Source organism: Eufriesea mexicana, unplaced genomic scaffold (genome assembly GCF_001483705.2).
Source record: "Eufriesea mexicana isolate 0111107269 unplaced genomic scaffold, ASM148370v2 scaffold1312, whole genome shotgun sequence".
NCBI classification, from domain to species: domain Eukaryota; kingdom Metazoa; phylum Arthropoda; class Insecta; order Hymenoptera; family Apidae; genus Eufriesea; species Eufriesea mexicana.
Genome location: NW_016909446.1, coordinates 255,257 through 272,251, shown reverse-complemented (window position 1 = coordinate 272,251; position 16,995 = coordinate 255,257). Strand labels below are relative to the sequence as shown.

The window sequence follows — 16,995 nt, the reverse complement described above, 5'->3', positions numbered from 1 at the left end:
GAAAGAGTTGTTCACCCGTAACTTAGTCCAACTATCGCTGATTCCGAGATATTTGCTCGGGATTACCTCTTCGTTTAACTTCCGCGTGCTCGTGGGGTGGTTCGCCGGCGGTGCATGCGCCACCGTGTGTGCATACATGGATTAACAGAGAGGGAAGGATAACGGGGTAGGGAAGAGGACGGCCAAGTGAACGATAGACGGAAAGACAAAGAGAAAAAGGAACGGGGGACCGGGGGTAAATGCCGTTCTTCCTTGTAAGTCGCGTCCTTTGGAAACGTTGCAAACGAGAGAGTGAAACCGGAGGCCTGGCGAGAGAAAATAGGTAAGGGTGGAAGTTCGAGCGTGCAGCCAGAGATGAGAATTGGGAAGTAACGCGCGAAACTTCAACGCGAACTCTATCCGGTCTCCACGGTTCGCCGTGGAAACTACGGTTTTCGAGAGCAGAGAAAGATCATGCCACGAGTACGGTAACTCTTCCGTCTATTCTCCGGCTGGGTATCTCTCCCGGGACGGCTGCAGCATGACCGGAACCCGAATGTCGTTTTGGATCTCCGCGGGGTTTACGATTTACGATCATCAAGGCGAAGCTTTCGAAGTTTGGGCCCGGTGCTTGAGGGAGCTGGAAAAATTGACGATCGCGATTTCGAGAGGTTAGCGAGGCGACCTCTTAATCGAGGAGCAGCAGCAGCAGAAGCAGCCTCTTTCGCGAAGAGAAGAAGCAATTGCATCGATCTGTCACGAGGATTACGCGTTCACGCGCGTCAATTAGCAGGTTCGATCGAATTGGAACGTATCCCACCAGCCATCTGGTTACCGCGATGCACTCTGCCTACTCTCCGGGGATGCACCTGATCAGGAACAACTGCTATCGCTTCTCCGGATGACGCGTACTCGTTGGCGGAGTGGAAACTGGCACTTAGATAGGGCACCACTTACGCGTCAGGTTACACGGTGCGCATCAATTTCTGTACTACGCACGCACGACACGGAATATTAAATCGAAGGTAGAGGGGCTCCTAGAGGGAAGAAAGTAAGCTGCAATTTTCCTGCGCTCGGGGCAAATTGCATCGCGGAGCTGGGAGCAGCCTACGAGGGAATGGTAGCGACAAGTCCTGCCAGAGGCGTGTATTCGTGCGATGACGTCTCTCTGCGCCTTGCTCCGCGATCCCACGCGATTACCATACTCGAGATTAAATTAACGCGTGTACGTATCTTTGGAAAAATCCGCAAAGGCAACCGGTTTCTCGTTAACGCAACAGCTTTCACGTTTCTCCGGTTATCTCGCGGTCAGGTTTCTAATGGGATCCATGATTTAACCGAGTCTAACGACGCGAGTGAAACACGCTGCGCGTTCATCAGGCAGCTCGGAAGCTTCTGTGATTGGCAATCGGTAGATTATCCTAATCGTATGCACGCACGAATTTCCTTAACTAGTCGGACGCTCGTTACCGTTAAAAATAGAAGAAGAAAACAGTCCCCTATCGAAGAAAAAGACCCTCTCGTTCGTGGACCGTCCCGACTGACTTCCGAGCTCTCTGCCACGCATCCACGATGAACGAGGCGGTTCGAGAATCATATTTTAGACGCGTCCGTCGTATGTCGCGCAGGGTATATACGCGAAAGGGGCGCGGATGTGTCAGAGCGTCCAAGATTGCGGGCAAACGGGGGAAAGTTTAAATTAACTCGCAATATCAGGCGGCTGTTGGCTACGCCAACTCCGATCCGAGGCACAGCCGCAGACATAATAGTTGCATTATCGCTGCCAACGGGCATTTCCTAGCTGGCATTTCGGGTAGAGATGATCGGACAGTTTAAACGTTCGAGCCAACGCTTAATCGATCCAGCCGAGGTGGTTATCAGCAGCGCGATAGAAATGCGACTCGGGAGAAAACCAAACGCGAACTTTGTTCGACAGTTCCGCGGCAGCACTTGGATACGTGCGGCAAAAACGGAAACCGGAGATGACTTCCTGCGCCGGTTTTTCGCACTCCTTCGCGGTTGATCGACATGTCATTTCCATGCGATTATTTCTTTCGAGTTTCGCATAATCGTACGAGGACACGGCGTCCTTCTTCCGCGAGCAATCCTTTCTTTCGACCTGTCACGCGGCTACAAGGATTAAAAGTTCGGAATCAACCCTTTGAAATGCCGCCATTGTTTTACTCGCGACTACCCCCTCGCGTGGATTTCGGCCACGATTTTCCTCTGATCGATGAAAAATTCCATGCGCGATTCGAGGGGAAATATTGGAAAGGATATCGAAATCGGTTTCGATCGGCCGATCGTTCTCACGTCGTAAATCGAATGCAGGTAAACTTCGTTACGAGTCATAAACCTCCGCGTGTGGCTTTGATGCGACGCCGAGATGTGTACGCGTCGGTACAGCGGCGAGTGAAATCGTTGGATCGGTTTTATTAGCGGAGGGCAACGATCGCGATCGGTACGACTGTGACAACCGCGTCACCTTTCGAAAGATTAATGTCGCCTGTACATTGCGTGAGATGTGTTCTCCCGGTCCAAATGACGCCCTCTTCCTCCCTCTTCCTCCCTCTTCCTCCCTCACCCTTCTTCCCGGTACCCTCGTTTTTTCCACGTTTTACGAGAAAGCGGGTCGGCGCGGCGGCGTTTTTGCATATAAAACCGCAATTAATGATAATGGAAATTGTTTCCTCGGCAAAGCCATAACGCATAATCGTTATAAGCCCGGCTTAATCTCGCCGTTCGGTGTTTCAATAAAGAACACGCGGAACCGGAAGGGAGGGACTATGCGCCCGCGTTCCGTCGCGAATTCGCGCATTCGAATGGGACGGCGCGGGAGTGACGAAGACAGCGAGACGAGGGATCAAGCGATTATTAAAAGATACTTACGAAACACGGATTCGAGGCCGTGTTTTCTAATCGTTTCACGGAATAACGAACGCTAAGCTTCTACTTACGAGCTCTCGTGGAGAACAAGAGCCGCGTGCCATTAAACACTCGTTCTATCTCTGCGGATTGTGCGCGGCGTTAATTTTGAAATTACGGCCCAATAAAAGATTCGCCTGGCAGGATTTAATCACCTGGCCACGATCCATAAGTAGGGAAAAAGGAAAGGAAAAAGAGAGCAACGCGCGCGCGCGCGCGCGGGGCTGGGTCCCGTAAGAACGCGGCTTAAAATCGCATGACCGGCTCTTTCTCCGTGGAACGTCCCCTTCCCGTTGCGCAGCCACCCCCTTTAAATACGATCGCTTCCGCTTTGCATTAGCTTATTTTGTATGCAGCTAATTTACATGTCTAACGGCCACGATAAAATTGGTTAACGCTGTTCCGAGCCTGTGAGCGAACGCCACCTAATTTAAGCTTCGGTGTAAGCAGTTAAGCTCCGTGGCCGATTTCGTAATATATGTTGCTACGATTTAATAGCGTCGAGCTCGCCGGACTGCTCCGTGTATGTATAAACTAGTTCTCGTGCCCGCGGACCGAGCCAGAAAAGCTTTGACGACGTACTTTTAATCCAATTTTACGACTGGTCGATCGTTATCTCGCGCCCTCGACCGAAAATCGCTCGTCGATCTCGCGAGTTTCACCAATTGATTTCATCGTCATTGAATTCGGCGCAGTGCGAATTTCGCAAACGAATTTTCAACGAGAGAAAGAAATCGTTTTGGCAGGTTTTCGTCCTCCTCGTTTACGAACGGATCTCGACTACTTTCGCCGAACTTGCTGCCATATTTAATAATCGACAGGGGCGCGAGTCCGTGGTACGAAACACGATGACGGATGAGACCTCGGAAAACAGCACGTACGCTGTGTCCCCGACACAGAGTACTCTGTGATTTTTCCGTTCTTCGAATTACGAATATCCCCAGCTGCGCGATATCCACGACCGTGTGCGTTTATTTAGAAATATACGATGTCGGTGGATTTTTACATCCTTTTTTCCAGGTCACGCGTCCTATCCTAAATATACATTTGCAACGCAATTCTTATGATATGTCCGGTGAATATTGATCTACTGCAGTGCAGCTATGTAAAGCTTTTCCCTCGATTCGTTCTTTTCGGGCTAACGAGGTTTTCGCATCGGCCAGTACTTTCTTTTGTAAAACGAAATTAGCGTGGAACAGCGAAAAGTACTTTCCACCGTATTTTTTTATTTTCCTTCCGTGTTATTTCAGCGCCGATGTGTCGTCGTTTTCGAATCACACGTGTCGCTCGTGGATCCGTCGAATATTCTGGAAACAAATCCATCCGTGCGTTCATAAATTCGAAATGGAAATCGCCGAATCGCGCAACGACGTTATTCTTGATAAAGCCCCGAAAAGATATCGCGTTCGGTGCTCGGTTGCAATTCCGTGGTTAAACCACGAGTGAAATTACGTCGCAGAATCGCGTTGTAAAATTGCGGAGTAATTTTGTAACGAGTCCCCCCTACCCTCCACCAGGCGGGGGAAAAAATGTTTCGAAACGCGTCCGCCGCTTCGACATTTTTCCGCGCCATTTTACTTTCATCGTTTCGCCGGCACGGAGCTACGGGGGCCGGGCAATGCTTATCCAATTTAGCCTGCAGCGTGGCGTCGATAACTTTTAGCTCGCGAAGGAAAGAAGAGCTTCTGTAAGGAAACCCCGGGGAAGTTTCTGCCGGTTGTAGCCATGGCCAGTAACGTGTCCAACAGCTTAATCTTCGACTAATCCTCGCTCCCTCTACTCGACGCCTGCGAGGAATTAGAGGTAATCCGAAACACGAGTTTAATGGCCAACTCCTCATACAATCACAAACCGAATGTTTACGGGCATCCCTCGGGGCCAGTGCATAAACAAATTTGCAGCCTTTGACCGATCGATCGCCACGCCACGACCGTCGTCTCCTTCTCGGGGGGTGTCGAGCAGCGACCACCGGGAGGACGAACAAGATATATTCCAAGCGTCGAGGTACCGCGATACCGGGGAAATATAATTTTCCGGCACGCCACTAGTCGTTTTATTCCGTTCCATTCGATCGACTAATAAAGACGCGTCTCGTCCGAGTGAATCATCCGTGACACAGTTTCGCTGCGCTCGCTGAATAATGCACCGGGAAATTTTCGAAATTCCGCTCGACCGACCAACGATTCCATTTAGAACGAAATAGTTCGGTAATTTAATTTTAATCGTTCGGTTCGTAATTACCCGGATCTCGTTTAACCGGCTGATATACCCAAGTCTACTCCTGCTGGTCTCCTCTCCGTTCGTTCGCAGCCAGCCGACGCGATACCGATGTCTCCGACACGCGCGCCGCCTCTATCGAACCGGACACGATCGGTAAATTGGAAACGTTCGAAGAGAAACAAGAAGGGAAGCAATTTGGGCGTTTTCTTTTTCCGTAATCGCGCCAGATTCGAAACTTCCTGCTCTCTCCCACGCTTTCACTCTCTCGCTCGCTCTCTCTCTCTCTCTCCGTCTCTCCGTTCGAACTTTATCGCGCCGTTTCGGCCAGATACCGCGTCGGGGGTGAACGCAACGCTGATTGGAATGGAATCCAAAAGACTGCGATTGATCGCAGCCATCTCGTGGAAAATCGCGTCTACTTGCCGCGTCGATAACAAAACGAGCCCCCGGGCCGTCTGGCGGACTGCTGGATTCTTCTAGGTAAATGTCAGTTCGCAAGTTTTTGGCCGATTGGAAAACTTGGAGAGCAGGGGAACTTCTTCGAACTGTCATTAGTTACCAAAGTGTATGTGTGCTGCTCGCGGTAGGCAGTCGGTTTCGTTCAATCTCGTCCGTCTGGCTCCCTTTAACAAACATGTTGACAACCAACCGAATTGCCGGTTACTAGAATCCAGGGAGAACAGGCATCAGCGTAATTGGAACTCGCCTGGCCCGCGAGTCTCCTACGGATTTTCGGCCATCTCGGGGAGAACTTTGGAAGGCGATCGTCTTCGTTTCGCGCTTCGTCGAATCGATCGCCTTCGAACGTTAAACGCGAGAGATCTTTGATCGTTAACTGCGAACAACGCTCGTAAAAGAAGCGATTTCTCGCGACGAAATACTAAGAGCATCGTTGTACCTCCGAATGAAATTATCCGGTTTAATTCGATCGCGGCAATTATGAACCGAGTCGACGTTCGTTTAAAGAAGAAAATTCCAGGACACCGGGCGGAACGAAAGGATCTCTCGATCGATCCGAGGTTAAGACACGTTCCCCTCGCGGTAATACCGTCGGAATGAGCGATTAACGCAACAATTCAGCCTCGGCTGCGTGACGGAGAAATCGAATTTCTGCCAATAATTGTCTCCAAACGTATGTAATCGGGCGCCGGAGGGTCCGCGGAATCTCCTTCCACGTTGATTCGATTTCCCGTCGTACCGGATAGTAGCTTCCGGCGAAATCCCCCTGGCGCCCTCTGCCACGACTCTGCGAGTATACGGATCCACCCAATAAGATCGTCAGCCCACCTGGCGACTCTCCCGTTGCTCCCTCCTGGACCGAACCCCACTCCCGGTCGTTCCCAAAGGCATCGGTCAAATTCGATTTTCCTTTTACATCGAACCGAACCATTCGGAATAGCGATCAGTTCTAGTGCCGAGGGAGGACCTTATTCAGGAAGTTCGCGTTGGCTACTATAGGACCGGCCAGTCGGCCAGGCAGCCGGCCATCCAGTCAGCCAGCCAGCCATCCAGCCAGCCAGCCGGGGAGCGAAGTGGTAAACTAGATACGGCTGCAGATAGGAAGGGAATAGAAGCAGAACCGGGTCAGCTAGCCAATCCCTTCTGCAAGGCACACCAATCTCCCCACCGGTAACATTCGCGTGCATATCCACGAACTGGCGCGAACTAACTCTCTTTGCTCTACCCTCGTCTCTCCACTGTTTTTCCGCGTTTTCCCTCTACCCGACCTATACTCTACCGCTTTCCATTCGAGTACCTAGGAATCCGCGTGTCCCTCCTCCTTCGTCCCTATCCTCCGACTCCTGCCACCGATGATCCCACGTCGTCGCCGCCACCACCGTAGCAGCAGCGGCGGCACTCGTGAGGATTCCAGGTGGAAAAAGGAAGGAAATACCGCGGAAAAAGCAGACTACGAATCTAGAAATCTTCCAAAGTGGAAACTGGACTGGCGACGTCGATCCCGGTGGTTCTCGTTGGCAGTCGAGTCCGAGTTGCATAATGCCCCGCCGTGCCGGAAAATCCTTGCCCGGCTGCTCTGCCTCTGTTTCAAAGGGAAATCCCCGTTGCTACGCGGCCTGGAACTTTTGCGGTTTCTATCGTCGACATCTGACGATAGGAGAATAGTTGGCCGCGTCGCGCTCCACGCGCACACCGAGGAAATTTATCGGTTGCAAAGGACCGAGACGGCGTTTACCTTCGCCGACGTGACCCGTCGGCCAGACCGCGAAATTGGGCCGAGTTCGCTACTCCCGTCCGCTGGATATTTCTTTGTCCCGACCCAAAGAGTCAACAGGCCACGATTTGCACGTACGCCGTCGTCTCTGTACCCCCGGTTCGTCGTCCTTTCTGTTCGCCTGGCTCTCGCGTCGACCACGCGTCGAGACGCGGTCGTACCGGACGATAATAACGTCTCTCGGAAATATTTACGTTGCTGCGCGAGCAAGAGAGTGGCCGTGCCATCAGTGGGAACCACCGTTCTCCAGCGCTGGAAACTCTCGGGCGGCAGGGTTCGTTTGCGACCGCACACCGCGTCGCCGTGGCTAACGAAATAATTACCGGTTTGCATAACTCCGCCGCGCGACTCGTGTTCGCCGAGTAAACAAGCCTAATTATGAAAAATACATATTTCGATGCATGCCGAAACGTCACGCGTTTCCCAGCAGCGATGACCATGCGCGGTCCGCGTACAAGCTCGCTAATGAACTAATTACAAGCGTACACAAGAGCGATGCGAGAGAATCACCGCTGCGCGAATACGAGACCTCTCTGCCAAGACCTGTGTGCCCTCTCTCTTTCTCTCTCTCTCTCACTCTCTTCGCGTAACACGCGTGTCGTCTACGACGCGCGCAGTCACAGGTTTAATTCCGCGTCCCGCTGATGAGACTGTCTGCATACCGAGGCATAGGACGAGAGCATCCGCGTATAATATTAATATGCAATCGAAGCCCCCTCTTCCGCGTAAGCCGGTTACGAACGGAGCATCGCTTAATTCGATGTTCATTCGATTAATCCACCGTGGCTGTCGGTAGAAATAACAATGGCTCGAGACCCCGTTGCGGGACGACTAGATATATCGGCAATTTGCAGCGGCGCCGTATATATCGGGAAACGCCGTCGCGTTTACCTGCGCGGTGTATCGATAATTTGACACGGGACCGACGCACGCCACCACGCCAATTCTTTTTCATCTTACCTTCCGATCGAACTCGTGCAGCCACTGCGGTGCGATAAAACGACGATTTATTGTCAGATTGTCTCGAGAGTCTGGCTTTGCGCGGTAGTTCGACAGACGTAATTCGAATTAACGGCAGAGGAAGAATGCCCCGGGAACTTGGGATGCCTCTTGCAACCGTGCACCCCGTTCCATCTACACGACCTACTTATTCACCGAGAACCATCCCCCGTCGCCGATCCCGCGGCACGATTTCCTCAACCACCGTCGTAACTCAGCGTTTCGAGACAAAGAGCCTCGCTACTTTTCGCGTCGCGACTCCGATCGCCGATAACCCTGTACGAACGTAGCCTGCACCGAACGTCGCGGGTCCGTTTAAAGTATCTCGATCCGCCTACGGATTCAGCACAGCGGTACCTTTCGCGAGAGCCACGGCTGCTGCACCACGGCCATAGGGTCGGCCCGCGAGGCGAACGTGACACGAAAAAATATCATGTAGGGTACCGATACGTCACGCGATCAGATAAAGGAAAAGGGGAGCTGACTTGGTCGTTCGTCGTCCCAGATAGAATCTCGGACCGCGGTGGCTCGCTTTATTTTTGCACCCAAGTATTTTGATGACTCAACTGCTAGATGGACATTCCTGGGACCGCGGCGTCCGCGCCAGCAGCCGCCATATGTTCAGTTTCTTCCTAACGAATCCTCGAGACCGAGATCGAGAGATCGAGAGGTGGTAGCCCCCGACCGTTTCTTCTAAATCCCGCTTAGCGTCCACGCGAGCAAGATCGGACTCGGAGACAACGCGATCCTGAAATCTTCATCTGCATACGACGTCCGTCCGCTTGGAGCCTACGCTTTCTCCGCTCCGTCTGACCCAAGTTCGTCGATGGCCACTTCGATTCGCGCCTCGTCATCGAACGACGTCATCCCGGGCAATCGTTCCGACGAATTTTTCTTGCCTCGCGTGAAACGCGAAAAGAAACACCGAACAAACATCCTACCGTTTCCTGTTCTCCACCGTGACGAACGCGTAATTACTTCTATTGACAGAGCAATCTCGTTTCGCGCGTCTTGCGTACCGCGAGCTCGCTACGCCAATGTTTCTCTTCGACTTTGCTTCGTTCGCCCGCCAATATTTGCGGTGCGCTCGTCAATTATTTACGCGTACACGGAACGCGAATAGTCATCGTCCGCCTCGCGATTCGCGCCGGCCGCGCGCGCGCGCGCAAGCACACCTGCGGGCCCCGTGGCGTTACGCTCGCTAATATCGACGACTCGCCGGCGCTATTGGCACGCAAAACATAAACCGTGCAATTATTTTCAAAGTTCGCGATCGTTTTACGACGGTCGCCTCGGGTTTCACGAGGCTACACCCGCGCGAGGGTCCGGTATTGGTACGAGCCGAGCGTGGGCAGGCGGAACGTTCAATTAACGTTTCCTTGATTCGCCACGGCCGCGTTATTGCCCCTTAAACGACATTTACCGGTAATTATTATAAGCGATCGGCGATTGAGACGTGCAGGGTCGTAACTTCTTCGACGTTAATCGACTCTTACTCTCGCCAATGTTTCTCGGATCCCCGCTAATTGCTTCTTCTCCTCTTCGTCGGGGCTCGTCTCTGTCTCGGAAAATATAAACGACTCTAGGATCTCGGGGGACAGGACTGCGTGCCAATGACGCCACCGACCCTTCCTGTACCCACGCGATGCAAAGCGAAACACCCGCTGTCCTCCTTCGATGCCATAAATTCCATGCAAATCGCAGCACCCGCGTAATCTCTCCCCTACCTAGCGAGTGCCGCGGTACCAACCGAGTGGACGGCTCTATCGCGGCTCCATCTATTCCCGAGTTAATTACCTGCGAAATAAAGAACTGGGTCGGTCTGTCCTATCCGCCGCCTGGAATCCGCGAAACGGAACGGAACGGAACGGAACGGGGACGGGGACGGAACGAGAACGAGAACGGAACGGAACAGAGGCCAGCCGGCGATAACGAGTCTTTGAATTTTAGCCGGCCTATGTTAATACCTCGATCCTCCGCGCCACGCTCTTCGCTCGCTAATGATTCCGCATACCGCCCACGACTTTCCGTACAAGCCGACGCGCTGCTTCGTTCTCGTTAGCCGACCGTGAACCGTCCTGAAATTCCTGACACTTTCGCTGCCGTTACACGCCGCGCATTTGCAACTCGTAATGTCGGTTAATTAACGTTAATTGCGACGCGTAATGAATCGCGCTCGTATTTCGACAATTTGCCATTGTCGGGGCTACCTGCGCCGATCCCGACGTCGTTCCGTTCTCCCGCGCTAATCCCTGCCACGCGATAATTCTAATCAGTCGCAATGGCATAGACGCGCGTTTCGCTCGCGGCCAGAGCTCCGAGTTTCGAGTTTCGCGCGTATTAAAGGGCCCGGGTACACGTCAAAGGTGCGCACGGGGTGAAGTCGCGATTTTGAAGGGAGAGGGATTAAACGGATTAAGAGGAAAGTATTTAAACAGCCGTCGGTCGGCTGGTGCGCGGGTTGAAAAAGGAGAAGGACGGTTCGCGTTACCCACGAGTAATGTATTTTTAACGAGAGAACGAGAGAGACGGAGAGGTATCGCGTTCGCGGGGTAAATTAACGGTCAAACGATACGGCCGGATAATATCGACGCGTGATTCCGTTCGTTTTTACGCGGCTCGGTATCCGTATATGTAAACGCGAGACAGTTACGAAATTGTCGGCGATTTTATAGGCTGGCGAAATTAAGTACTTCGATCGTGACGTATATACGCTGCCATTCCAGCGGAGGGATTAATTATTTAGCGGCAGGTACATATAGCCGCGGTGCTCAATTTCCTAAAGAACCGCGATAAATAATTCTTCCTCGGCCAGACTGGCATCATGCACGGCTGCTCAATTTTTCTCGTAAATCCATCAAACGATCCTCGGGCGGGCACTTGGCGCGCTACGCGAAATTATCTTTCACGCCGGAAGCCATATAAATCAAACCACCTACCGTGATCTTGAGGTCCCGCGGGTCGCACGTATCGTATCGTCTGCTGAAACGCAGAACCGTGTGCGTCTTGTTCTCGTAACCCAGTAGCAGGCAATAGTCTTGGCTGGAGTCCATCTGCGGATCCTTGCTGGAATTCTTCACGTGACGGTCCTGGAACCAACGATAACTCGGCGTTAGAAATCTTGCCGATCGTGCGATAAAAACGTCGGAATACCCGCGTCCAATCGTTTCGTCTACCGGATCTACTTCCCTCCTGCCTAGAGCGCGCGCAAAGGCAGTCGCCGCCATTTTCTCGCCTTCGAACATTTCGCGCGTCCCACCGTCTCTCCCCGTTAATAGCGCCGAATCCACGTTTCGTCCTATGTCCTACGGTTTCTTGTCCCCCGTTCTATTCCCCGACGCAGAGAGATATCAAAGCTTCCGAACGAGACGAGAGACATGCGTGTGCTACCCGTGGACGAGATCCACGGGGAACGCGGGAGGAACGAAACTATTCGCCGCGCGGTCTTTTTCACCGATCGCGTTTTTTACCAAGCGGACCAAGGCGACGCGCGGTTTCGAGAGCGACACACCTACCCGGACAACGCCGAGTTAGTTAACCGACCCATGGCAACGCGTTCGAGGCACCGTAGTAGCGGCGGCAGTAGGCCCGAAGGCAAGTTTTTCTGCGAGATTCCTGGTCACCGCCTCGATATAATTATCCGCGGTTCGCGTCGGCCTGCGACGCCTTCCATCGCCATTGTTCCCCGGCTCGACCGACTCCTTTCGCTACTTTTTACCCGCCGTTTCGGCGAGCTTTATTAGAATTTAATTTACCAGCGACGCGAACCGGCCGCGCGTACCCGCGTAACCGTGCGCCGTGAGCCCGGTCCAGTCACGCGTGTTATGCTCCTGGCCTCCTTTTGTCCCGACATTCTTCCATTCCGCCATTCGTCTCACCTGCGAGTCGCATAGATGTGTACGTCGGGACGCTGATACGGCGACGACGGGGCACGGGGACGGAGAAAAAAGAAGAGGGGAGCCCGAGGAGAGAACACGAGAGTATCCATTTGGGTTATCCTGGACGCGTGAAAGGCGCGGGCTAACGCGGCAACTGTAGCAGCCAGGCCTGATTGGATATAAAATATAAAGCGTTCGCGATAAAAAGTCGGGGCCGTGAGCAGGGTGTCGGATAGCAAAAACAAGGAATTGTTCTAGCCGATAAAAAACCGGGCGCAGGTGTAGGAGCACGGGAGAGGAACGATATTGTCAAAGTTACTTAGCGTAACAGACGGCGGTCGTTTCGACTCCTATAGATTTTCAGTTCGCGCAGATTTTTATTAACGATCCGTTCCACCTCCTGCCCCTTATTCGCCGTCTGCTCCCTCTGCCCCTCTCACGCAGCCGGCATTCGCAATGGACACGGGACTGCTTTAAAATGTAACGCAGTGAATCTGAGAGAAAATTCGAATTCCACGAGGAAACAAGAACCATTCTTTCTCTTTGAGAACGCGACGATCGCGCTTTGAGACGTGCTCGGTCCCCGTCGATATTGCCTCCGCGTTTAGCGTTACGATGAAGGCAGCCGAGCCAAACAGAGAGAGAACAGGAGAGACGACAGGCTGTGCAGGCCGATAGCTAACGACTACGCTCTTCTCTCTTTTGTGTCTCGCCGAGCCAGGCGATCCGCGTCGTACGGAATAAGACGCTATGGAATTTAAACTGGCTCGACGATAACGACGTTGCTCTTTATTGCCGGTCGAGAGTCGTTTTTGTCCGCCATCGGAATACATCGTTCCCGAGGATCGCGCGTTTCGAACACGTCCGGTCCGGGAACGGTTATCGCGTCCTGGAACTCGGCGCTCTCGCGTTATCGCGGATTAGTCGGTTCTCGTGGACGTCGGTGAATCATCCACGTCTTCCGTCGTTGGAATAGCACGAAGAGTCCGCGAGAAGCCGCGTCGACAGGGGCCTGGGAAACCGCGGAGACTACCTAGACGGGGCGAAGTCATCGGAACGTGGCGGCCGGAGTAATAAATAATTTCCAGCGCCGTCTCGCGCAACTTCTTCAATTTCCGCCGCCACGTCGGAAATAGGGAGCATATTTTTTCCACCCCTCGACGCGAGTTACCCGCAGCCGAGACGAAGGACCGATCGGAAAATCGCCCTCCCCTCCTACGCGTCGCTCTTCTACACGCGCCTCTCGGCGTGCACCCCTGCGCGTCGTCTACGGCTTATACCGAGGCGACAGACCCCTCTTCCCAATGGATCCGGAGCGAAAGACAGGTCGCGGAGGTTGGGCCGACGCTGTTGGCTCGTTCGTTGCAGGTGGCACGCGTCGAGTCGAAACGCGTGAAAGGGCCGGGATCGTGGAGCGACAGAAGGAAATCGGATCGAACGGACCGCGCGCGGTGGCAAAGCCGGCGATGCATGGGATTTCTTGGTGAAACGCGCGGCGCGCAGAGAAAGGCAGAAGCGAAACGGGGAACCGTGGAAATCGTTCGCCAGAGGCACGAGTGTTCCGTTTCCGCGAGTGTCCGCGTCCCCGTGCGGCTCAATTGTTCCTCTGGTCCCATCAGCCATCGTGTGCCGCCTGTTTATTGCCATCCACGTACGAGCGTGGTTGATACCGCGGAACGCTGCGTATTGCCGCAGAAAGAATGGCGAACGGTGAGTGGCGCGTGTCCCGCAATTATACGAATTATGTCTGCGCCATTCAGCGGCCGGACAATGCCTCTCTCGCGGGGTGCCGGTTAACTCGTACGTTCAACTGCTCCGATTTAAACGGAAACTTTGACTTCCGTTTCGATTAGTCAGTTCTTTCCAACGAGCCGCCATTCTTTCGAATACGTATCAGCGGATTCGCCGACGATTAAAACGAAACCGATTGTCCCGGTTAGAGAATGCTTTGTCTCTTATCCTTGATTCATCGTGCGTGCGTCGATGTGCCGGGTACCGAGGACTCGGAGGAACGTCGAGGAAATTCTACGCCAAGTCGCGTCGCGTCGCGTGCGCGGCCCATTTAACTAACTGGGAGTTTAACTCGATCTGGATGATCCGCGACGAGTAGCTGAACGTATTTTGCGCGCATACGCGATAATTGTAATAATTCGCGTCCATTCGATTTACCATTTCTTTCGCTCGAGTCTTCTAATTATCGGAATATGTCGGAATACGTCGTTATAGACCGTAAAGACTCGAGACGATATTTCGAAAATTCCTCGAGCGTACGCGAGACGTTTCAAGGAGCTCTTCGCACGCGCTCCGCAGTTCGCGTGCAACCGGCGTTCGATCGTTAGCGCGAGTTGGCGCACGTGGTGCCGTCGCGCTACTGAAAAAATCAGGAAGCGTACGGTGTTACGAAACGTTATCGCGATAAAACCGTGGTTTCCACGGGTGTACGCGTCCCACGGTTGCCCACGGACTCTCTCGCCTGCATCGACTGTCATTCCGGTGTTTATTGTCGCGAGGGCGTCATGCTATAGCAAACACGCGGCGAGTCGCACGATTCCTTACAGCTGATTCATTATGCAACGGGCGTTGCGATTATCTACGCAATATTCGCGCCGGGAAAATGTCGCGGAGAACGCGGAGACAAAGTTTTGAAACGCGCGAGTAACGTGGTGAGTCGTGGCAAACCCACGCGAGTGAAAGAATGATTTCGGGAAACGGGTATACGCATTGGCGTAATTACGCGTCGGTACTTCTCGCTGTCCTTGGAACGCTCTAAAGTCACGGTGAAAAAGCGGACCTTGCGTCGAGTAAATTGCATCGAGAGTAGTCGCAACGATATCGGGTATAGCGCGAGACGTAATCGCGGGGTATGGTCGGTGGTCGTGAATGGACTTGGAACACGAAACGCGTGGAAGAAGGTTCGCGTAAGCAACAATGTTCCGCTCGGTCGAGTTTCCCAGTCAGACGATCGTTTCGCGTATTCCCGCGACACGTGGACTCCTGGACTTATGCAGCGCGGAAATGCCTGCGACTGCGAAACCATGCCAAGTAGAGTGTACGTTTTATCGCTCTTGTGCCCTTGTTTCGTTCATCGCAGCGTAGTTGGTACGTCAGAGGGAAGGAGAAATCGCGTTAAAGCCTCGTAACGCGGATTACACCGGCATGGCCGAGTACCCGGAGCCGCGACTTTTAATATCCGACGAATCGGAAAACGCGGAAGAATGAACTCGGACAGAATGACCAGCTCGGTCAATGAATTAAACGCCCTCTCTCCCTCTCTCTCCTAGCTATCGCCCGAATCGGGGATGCTCGCTAACGCGAAATCGTCTCACCGAGCGGAGCAATAAATTCCTTTCGTCGTGAGCGTACTTGTTAGTACAATTTCCGACATAGCCGGTAATCAAATGGCCCGGTGGCACCGTTTAATCCGCAATCTGATCCGTAATCTGGACCGAGGAATTACGACCAGCGTCGAATCTTCGCTGAATTTACTCGTTTTCGTTCGATGGACGCGTATTTTATCCCCGCTGTCGCTGCACGCGCGCGTCCGCGAGCCACGACGTAATTGTCCGGCCATTCTATCGGACCAGGTATCTCGAGTTCGGCGCGCGAGTTTGCGGTAACAGATTCCACGCGCGGTGAAATTATAGCAATTACGCCGGCCCAATTCGCCGTCCACCATCCCGAGCGCGGAGCGGCGTCATCGGTGACGTCGTGCGCACGCTATGCGGCGTTAATGATCCCGACGGTCGCGTAAATACTGCGCGCTCGGCCGGCGACAAATCTCCGATTAGAGCGGAGAAAATCGCGCGACGCCGTTCCCGCGAGCGCTGCCGTCACGCGCGCGTGCACGCGCGGCCCGCGTCCGCGACGGAAACAATTACCGGACGCCGTGATCGTTAATAAATTGTCGTTGCGTTCTCGTTTGCGCGCCTCCCGCGCCAACTTCCGCCACCCCCCGGGGGTAACGCACGAACGAGCGCGAACCAGGTTTGCGCGGCGAGCGCCTCGCGGCTGCCAGAGTACGCTTCCGGAAATACCATGTCGCGGAGTCGCGGCCTGAAAGTTTCTTTTATAATTCCGAGTGACACGAAAGCCACCGAGAGCCCGGACCTGCCTGTCCGTGTAATCGACCCCGGTATACGCGCGCTCGCGCGATCCCCGTTTCTCACAATTACCATCGTCGTTCCGCGGATCCGGCCTGCGGTTCCACGTAGCGAGAAATTATGCCAATTAGGTGGGATACGCCGCTTCGGCGGTGTAGCTATTGTCCCGGTATCGTTTCGAGTGTAATAAGAATAATTCGCTGGACGATGTTCGCTCCATGGCGGAATGGGGAATGACATTGACGTAGAACGGCAGGCATCTAGATAATTGGCTTGCAAATCGACGACGAGGCACGACGGTTTCGTGCTACGCGCATAATCCTCTCCATTATTCTCGCAAAGAAAATGGCGCATACGAACGGATCCCTTTGCCTAGTGTAAACACGCGTTTCCATCCAGCCGACGTGATAGCTGGTCGCTGTAAGACCTCCAACTTCCAACCGATACTACGCGCCGTTTTTCCTGCCTAGAGACGAGCGTGGGAAGATAAGAAGGACGAGCGGGATGGATGCTGACGAAGGAGGCGTAGAAGGCATCTGGCAGGGTACCATGCGGGCCGATCGGTGAATTCGAATAATCCAGCGGCAAGTGCGGGCCCTTCTTGGCATTGACGCCTTCTCATTGGCCTGCCCGATCGATTTCACGTGCCGGACAATTATGT

At 53.5% G+C, this 16,995-nt stretch overlaps 1 protein-coding gene across 1 annotated transcript in view; it reads right to left on the bottom strand.

The window, feature by feature from the left end:
* The window catches only part of olf413 (DBH like monooxygenase olf413), a 160,329-nt gene that overhangs the window by 34,568 nt on the left and 108,766 nt on the right, over window positions 1–16,995 (bottom strand). The window contains exon 3 of the mRNA XM_017900668.1: window positions 11,296–11,445. Within this exon, the coding sequence (XP_017756157.1) occupies window positions 11,296–11,445 (150 nt within the window). The remainder of the gene's footprint in view (window positions 1–11,295; window positions 11,446–16,995) is intronic.